At 36.2% G+C, this 8,356-nt stretch overlaps 1 protein-coding gene across 2 annotated transcripts; it reads right to left on the bottom strand.

Annotated features, from left to right (window-relative positions):
• Positions 1-377: 377 nt before the first annotated feature.
• snrnp27 (small nuclear ribonucleoprotein 27 (U4/U6.U5)) lies at positions 378-8,221 on the bottom strand. Of its 2 annotated transcripts, XM_052597007.1 has the most exons (7): positions 8,043-8,221; positions 3,911-3,946; positions 3,395-3,515; positions 3,130-3,242; positions 1,364-1,443; positions 961-1,025; positions 378-624 (listed from the first exon to the last, which is right to left on the bottom strand). In XM_052597007.1, the coding sequence occupies exons 1-7, from the start codon at positions 8,077-8,079 to the stop codon at positions 570-572; spliced, it is 507 nt and encodes a 168-aa protein (XP_052452967.1). In that variant the 5' UTR covers positions 8,080-8,221; the 3' UTR covers positions 378-569. The 2 variants fall into 2 exon arrangements, with proteins under 2 accessions (XP_052452967.1, XP_052452977.1); XM_052597017.1 differs by lacking the exon at positions 3,911-3,946 and having other exon boundaries at positions 8,043-8,216.
• Between the last annotated feature and the right edge of the window lie 135 nt (positions 8,222-8,356).

Here is an 8,356-nt window from a genome sequence, read left to right as displayed (position 1 = left end):
GCAAATCATGTGTTGTTGTTATGCTATGATTGGCTGTTCTGCCGCAGCACTGTCGCCTGTGATTGGGCTCCTTTAAAAGGTTCCGGAACTCAACAGACACACCTCCCTTGAACATGCTGATGGTTAAAATGACTTAACATGATTTATATGTTTTAAACCGATTACAGTGGAATTATTTTCTAATTCTCTTTTATTTCTTTCTCTGGATGTTTTGAAACAAACTAAGCACCATTAAAAATATGTGATTGAGTTGTCATTTCAAAAACAAAAATACTAAAATTGCACAATGACACTGATCAAGACAAAAAGATATTCATTTTGAGATCATTTTAGTACTGCAAAGTTTTCACTAAATAAGATACACAAGGCAATCAATCTGCAACATCAAATCCTTTTAATATTTGCTCCTAAAAACTAAATTGACACTTACATTACAGCCATTAACCGAAAAACAAAAAGAATGGAAAACCTGCTGAAACACATTTACATAAACTCAGGGGAAGAAGAGAGAACATTGGTTTAATCACAAAGACATCAAAGTCGTTAAAACATGGTTACTGACGACTCCATCAGGCAATGAAATCCAAAGGTCTGTTGAAACCACCTTTCCTGTTCATGTATTGCCTGCAAGAGAAATATGATTACATCATTGATCTCCTTCCTGCACCAAAACATTACATCACTGCCCACCAATGAGAACGGTTGTCATTTAGCTGTGCAGTACCTGCAGGGGTGATTGGCCAAATACGTAACTGTTGCTGGGATATTAACTTTTCTCATAACACTTGCCATTTGCATATGCACGCACATATTTAGATACATACATGTATAAATAAGGAATTAAATTGTAAAATAAAGCCAGGAATTACAAGTCACAGAGCTGATATCAAGTTGAGGATCTTGAAGTTGGGCAGATGACCAGTATTCATTTCAGAAAAAAAATATTGTAAATACACAAACCTGTATTTTCTCTTTTGCGACACGTTAAATGCAAACGCAGCATCAGATCCCTCCTTCTTCTTGCCCTGTTGAATAAAAATGACAATAATTGACACCATACATTATTCTCATATTACGTAAACATTACAGTTTATTAAGAAAATAGGGAATAATTTTATAACACACAATATTTAAGATTTTATCTTTAACTTTAGCATACTGTCTAGCTGTGCCATCTTGTGGTTATTTTGAGAATTGGTTTTGCGACTTGAAAAAGCTGCAACAATACACTGCTTTAATTTGTCAAGTATAAAGAAATCAAATACTATACATATTATTGTAAAGAAACTGCATCTACTTCTTATTTGGTTGTTCTTGTAGAATGAACCATATCATGGTTTAGCAGTAAAGAAAGGGTTCTCACCTTTGTACTGTCAAAGGCTCCAAAGCCCATCAGTTTCATCATCTCTATTTCCTCCTCAGTCTTTCCTTGCATGTCCTCAGCTGCATGAGCAATAAGATGAGAAAGCACATCAGACAGGGGTACATTCAGGGTTTCTTCTCAGCACCATGATATCAGACAGAAAATCATTCACATCCCATTTTACTTCTGTAGTTTGAAACTTTTGAGGAGTACTTTTGACTGTGATGTGTAGACTGAAGGTCAAGATCAACTTTATGAGCATGTTGAAGTAGTATCTATAATAAATGAACAATTATGACTTTTTCTTTGGAATAACATTAACTGATGAATCATGCACAATTGACCTAGGTAAAAAAAAAAAAACATTTTTCATATGTGACTGATAACATTAACTTTATTAATATGTAAATACAGTGAATACTGGTAAACATATGAACATTGCCTATAAATGATTTTCTCACCTTCCTAACAACATTTTATGTATGACTTTGCTTTGACAGTTTGATTCTAAGTGGGAAAATCTTTAGAATCAGAGAATGGCTAATGCAGATCTCAAAATGAGACTTTATGGAGTGCTGCAAGAATGACACTTCTGTAGGCCAAAACCTAGAAATGAGTTGGCATTTTTGCACATCCTGTTCAATCCCCCTGAATCACTGGGTTATTTTGAAAAGGTTTTAGTTAAATGCCTGAAATAAGGTCTGTGGTTAACAAGCTCAAGCATTTGTCACAGTTTACTCTACATTACTAACCTTGTGCGTGTGTGTGTGTGTGTGTTTTAAAATCACAGCTGCAAAAGGGGTTAAGACATGCTTTTTTGGGTCATTAAATAATGGTGAAATAACCAGTAAACAGACCTCGACAACGAGTCAATCTTTCGCTCATTATCTGGCTTGGCTCAGTGTTCATCTTCAGCTCTCTCTTCACAGCAGTTCAGTCAGTGTACTGTTCGAGTAAATGAATTACTCCGGGATATTAGCTCAGAGGGAGTGTCAGCCACATTAAAAAAAGTTAACAGCTTAAGTCATCTGTGGATTAATGCGTATTGGAGACGCGAACTGTTTCAAACGTTTCAGTTCGATTTGGTGAACTGGTTCAAGAAGATCCGGTTACATCGAATGATTAGTTCGCGAACCGGATATCCAGACTGCTTTGTTTTGAACTCTCTCACAATAGACACGGAAGAGAAGCCAATTCTGAATAAATTCGTAGTTTTTGCTATTTTTGGACCAAAATGTATTTTTGATGCTTCAAAAAATTCTAACTGACCCTCTGATGTCACATGGACTACTTTGATGATGTTTTTCTTACCTTTCTGGACATGGACAGTATACCGTACACACAGCTTCAATGGAGGGACTGAGAGCTCTCGGACTAAATCTAAAATAACTTAAACTGTTTTCCGAAGATAAACGGAGGTCTCACGGGTTTGGAACGACATGAAGTTGAGTTATTAATAACATAAATTTGATTATGATTTGATATGTAACTCTCCTCTCGTCATTTTTGTGTCTGACAGAGAAACTCCTACAAATGCATATGCAATAAGGTCACTTGCAAAAAATAAAGCTTCACGCCTTTCATTGCAGTCTAACTATAAATCCTGACAATATTTTCTTAATGACAAAAGAGGACTTGTTAGTAGATCTAAACCCTTATTGACTGATCATATTCTGATGCAAACTTCCTGTCTGTTCTAAAAAACTCATCATCACTACAGAACTCTATTGTAGGATAAAAAGGGTTAACAGAGTGACAATCTCCACCTGATATCTGATGGACCTTTGCTGGTTTGTCCTTAACTTCCTTCCGGTCATCGTCCCGTCTGTCCTTCTGCCGCAGTGGAGATAGGGAGGAGGAACGGTGTCGCCGTGGAGACCTGCATAAACAAGACAGGCACACAGCTGGAGGGAGGGTTATCGAAAACTAAACATCTGTGTGTTATCTAACCCGATTCACAGGCTTATGTTCTTCACTTATCAGCTGTGTGTACATGTTGTGAACAGCGAGTGTCTGATGCCACAAGCGCACCTGGATCTGCGTCTGTGGGGGGAGCGTGAGTGTGACCTTCGCCGGTCTCTGTCCCGGGACCTCTCGCGCTCCCTGCGCCTCCTCTCACGATCTCGCGAGGACGAGCGTGAACGCCGTCTCTCTGGAATGACAAATCAAAATCATTACAAACAAAAGTCTGAAACAAAATAAATATTTGAATTTGCCAGCTGCCTGAAAAGTCCCTTGTTTACTTAATTTGGTATACCATTCTTTAATATTAATTATTTTTCATAGGTACAGTTGTAGGTTAAGGTCCTTTTACAAGAAAGTTTTCCTTGACTCTAAAGTCATAAGTATACACAGATTACAACATTAACAAATCAACAAAACATCATAAAACACACAAGAAAAACTTAAAGCATCTTACTATTTTTAAAATACTAATAAATGCTGGTACAAATAAGGGCTTCCTAGGGCTGCACAATTCATGGAATGCTTGTCATGCATGTTTTGTCAGTAAAGTCAGTTCTGTGATTAGCAGTAAATCTCTATCACCTGAACTGCGGCTCTGTGTAGTTAACGCTGCTCCATCTGAAAGCATTTGAAAATACCACATTTAATAACATGTTTTTACTCCAAACTTACTTCATAACGCCAGTCGAGTGTTTGAAATAAATCCTTCTGTGAGTTGTGGCTTCTTAAACAGAATAATGAAGGCACACAATATTTAGGTTTGATGACAAAGCAACCCCTCACATTCTGCCTCAACAATGTGTTTCAAACTGCGTGGTACTTTTAATCTATGTTTCATTTAAAATATCATCTCCTGGTCACCTGGTGGGACTATGTTTTTACCTGAGTCCAAACCCCTACATCAGTGGTTCCCAACCTTTTTCAGCTCGCGGCCCACACAACCACCCACATATGTTTGCGCGGCCCACTTCAAAAAATTAACTGACCCCGCGTTTGTTGGGTTAATAACTAAGTACTCAGAAGCTAGATTGTTAACTGTATTTATTGAATGAACTAGGGCCGTGTGATAAGGACAAAAAAAATTATAATCGTGATTTCTTTGATCAATTTTGCGATTGTGACACACACCGATATGCTTTTACAGTCATACATGCATTCAGGATTAATTTGAAACATTTCCAAAAGAAAACCAATTAGAGCTTCATCAAAAAATTGTTACGTCTCTAGAACAGACATAAGTCAAAATTATCACTATAGTAAAGATGTAACAAAACATATTGACTTATGGCAAAAAATAAAAAAAATACCATGTACTTTTTATCTTTTTTGCCATGCATTGTGCATAGAGCTCATTAATTGTAGCGGTGCCTCAGGTGTTTCAGTGTGTATACAGTATGTGTATGCGGTCAGCAGCGAGAGCGCATAAATAACGTGAAAGCACATTAAAATATTGTACGAGCACGAATCTCTTTGTTCGCACGCAGATTTCCTTTGCGCTACCACAAAACCAGACGTACTTGCTCAGATACAAGCTGCTCTGCGTGGAGAGAGTGTGCACACTTAAAACGTGTCTCCTCTCACTTAAAATGCTTCCTGTGCACTCACAACTCTCTCTATGCTCATATGTTAGATATTAAGTATTTTCGCACATTTTTATTTCTAGCCTTTTACTGCGTGCAGTGTGAACGCTCTGATCCATTAACATGGGCTCGGAAAAAAGGTACATCACAGACAGTGTGTGAACCTGGAGTTAGGCATATGCCCAGTTTGTTCTGTTCTCACGCTAGCCACGGTGCATTCTGATTGGATCGGATAGCATACTACGGGAGGTCAGCACGCTCAAATCGTGATTTTATGACGATATCTATTAATCGCACAGCCCTAGAATGGACTGGAAATTAATAGAAAATAATTCAGGCTGGCACCGCTCAGCAAAACAGGAAAACCAGATCCAGGCAGAGCTCAGCAGCGTGTAGATAGTCATCGGAGCAAGCAGTCAGGAGGAAACACAGCCATTTATGCATGTTTGAATCCTGTAGTATATGCAGCAAAAATAATTAAGATAAACTGGTGTTTTTTTTTCATAAACCAATCAGCGAGCTCAAATAGTGGAAGCATGGTAACAGTTGAATATTTCTTTTTTGTTATTTAATTATATATATGAAATAATGTTATGTTATGGCTTTTTTACATATATTAACAATATTATTTCTTTTAAAAGTAATTGGCGGCCCACCTGCAATACCACCGTGAGTTGAAAACCACTGCCCTACATCATTGGACACTTCAGGATTTCCAGCCCTGAGGTGTTTTCAGGATAGGGCTGCTCAGATCACGATCGGCCAATCGTTAATGCACATCTCGTCAGTAAAGCTGGTTTTCTAATCAGCGGTAAATTCCCTCAGGTGCGTGATTTCACATAGAGCAGCTGTTACTACACAGAGCCGTTGTTAACTGAGAAGATGCGCAAATCCACGTTCATTTTCAGCGTTTATTTGCGCATCTTCTCAGTTAACAACGGCTCCGTGTAGTAACAGCTGCTCTATTAGAGAACCGGCTTTACTGACAAGATGCGCATTAACGATTGGCAGATAGTGATCGGCGCAGCCCTAATTCTGGATTCCCAGACATAAAAAAAATGTGGACAAACCATTCGCTCTTATTCAATGTCGAGTGCTGATAGCGCGCATGCACAGATGAGACCTGAATTTATTTAAGCTTGGTCATTCTAAACATTCAAGAGCTCGCTCCTGCACTGTGAAGATTTGTGCGTTTGCTCATCTGAAAATATAAGCAAATATAAGCGCTCTCTGAAGTATTGAATTTTAAATGGAAAAATTCACACAAAAATGATGTCAAAATGCCCGTTTTGATAAGAATCCTACAGCAGACATAGCCGGCTGAACGCAGGCCTACTGTATCAGTGCATTCTCTTAAAGTGACAGTCTTTATATTAATCGAACAGCAACAAAGAAATCACTCACTGCTCTTGATTAAAAAGCTTTTGTAACTTTAATAAAAAAAACAATCTAACCTGTAACGGTCTAAATTAACAGGCTAAGAACACTTGATATGACCATAGGCCTGGGAAAATACAACATGGATATGACAAAGTGAACAAGCATAGTATTATTTTGATCTTTTATGCACTTTTTCGTGTAACCTTTAGTTAAATACAGCAAATCTGTGCACATAATTTAAAAGTGGTTTTGGATCTATGAATGATCAAAAATTTATCCTTGCTGTCTGTTCATTTAGTTTACTTTTTTATCTAAAGTATCCTGCAACACATAAGCCATGTTGATTAGAACATTTTGTGTGCAATTTCCTTGAATCAAGATTATCTAAACTTACAAACATGTAACTGCTTGTTGAAAATACTTTAACCAGTTATCAATATCAACTCAGCTGAAGTACACAGATTGCATGTATATTTGTTGCACCAATCATTCATTGTTTGTATGAAAAAAATGTTTTATTTAAATGGATGACTAAATATGAATGTATATTTGCATTTTTAGTGTAAATGGTTTAAGGTTGAGTGGTCACTCATTGTCCAAATTGCACAAAATAACTTAAATTGCACAGAAAAAAAACATGAATGTCTGTTTGTGAATGACAATGAATATACATACAAGTACAAAACAAATATGAATTAACAATTAATAGTGATTTGTATTGTTGTTTTCTCTTGTTTTCTAAAAAATGTTTATGAATATGAATGAAGTGTTATTAATTATACTTGTTTTCAGTGAGGTACCATGTATCTGATGCCTATTCCAGCTAAAACAGTACATTTTCCATTCAAGATTTCATTTGAAAGAACAAAATTAAACCTTCTATTCAAATGTCATGCTAAAATTAGGAAGTTACAAGCAAAAATGTGTGAATTGTGTCACATTTCGGTCACATGACTTCAATTGTAATTAATGTATAATATTTTTTTATATTCCCCCTTATTATAAATATCTAACTTTCATAATCCTCAACTGATCTTAAGAATCCAGTAAATGTCTTTAATATGTTTCAATAAACCGGTGACGACAGCACAGAGTAGCGTTCTAACAGAACTTTAAAATGCATCTATTATGATAAAACATCACTATATTGCGAAATATTAATTCTTATAATCAGTAACGTGTTTGAAATCATAACATTTTTATTATATTAATTTTACTCTCTTCAATAACGTGTGAGATAATATTTTTTAAATAAAACTTTTAAACGATATTCATTTTAATTTGATAAATGTTTTTGAGATTCTTATCCCCCACCCCCCCATTTAAAAAAATAAAAATGTAATGTTAATTTTAGTGTGATAATATTTCACAACATATTTAGGTGATTAATATTTTCTGAGAATTTGTCCCTTTCACCACTTGTGAAACAACCATTTAATAACAACAGTTGTGTTTTATAATTTAGCAATGATTAACTTAGAGGTAACTTAAACAAACAATCAATATTAAAGATGTAACTTAACGTTAGCTCGGCAGCTAGTGCAATGCTAGTTTAATACTTCCATTTGAAAAATAATAACAATAATAAAAAGTGTATCCGTATTACACTGGACTGAAGAAAATTTCAAATCGTAGAAAGAGTTTGAAAAGCCAGATTAGATTTGTGTGATGAATGTGCGTCAGCTGTGATGCTAACAGCAGTCTCCAGTCACACGTTACAAAACAAAGATTTAAAACAATAATTGAAATCAAACCTCGTCGTGGTGGTGTTCGGCTCCTGCTTCTTCCCATAACTGGATCAATATGAACCGGACTGTTGTTTTCTTTTTAGACAGCGAGTTCACAAACTGCTAGTTAACTAGAAAATTCTAGACTCAAACGTCCGATGCTCGACATCTACTGTGCGCCTCAAATAGCAGCCCGGAACAACAAACTCTTCAAGCGTTCCGCGACAATTAGTTCCTACCGTTCCAAACATTTCGTTCCGCTTGAATGTCAAAATAAAATCAAAATTAATAATTACACATCGGTGTCGAGTTAAATGCTTCTGAGATATTTTAACAGCAAA

Source organism: Carassius gibelio, chromosome A5 (assembly GCF_023724105.1).
Source record: "Carassius gibelio isolate Cgi1373 ecotype wild population from Czech Republic chromosome A5, carGib1.2-hapl.c, whole genome shotgun sequence".
Lineage (NCBI taxonomy): Eukaryota > Metazoa > Chordata > Actinopteri > Cypriniformes > Cyprinidae > Carassius > Carassius gibelio.
The sequence above is the reverse complement of the archived record's forward strand: the minus strand, read 5'-3'. Positions and strand labels throughout refer to the sequence as shown.

Coding starts and splice junctions, on each gene's coding strand:
- snrnp27 (XM_052597007.1), bottom strand. CDS start 8,079: ATGGGAAGAAGCAGGAGCCGAACACCACCACGACGAG. Junction 3,516..3,910: donor TACACAGAGCCGCAGTTCAG/GTGATAGAGATT, acceptor TTGTCATTCCAG/AGAGACGGCGTTCACGCTCG. Junction 1,026..1,363: donor GAGCCTTTGACAGTACAAAG/GTGAGAACCCTT, acceptor TTTATTCAACAG/GGCAAGAAGAAGGAGGGATC.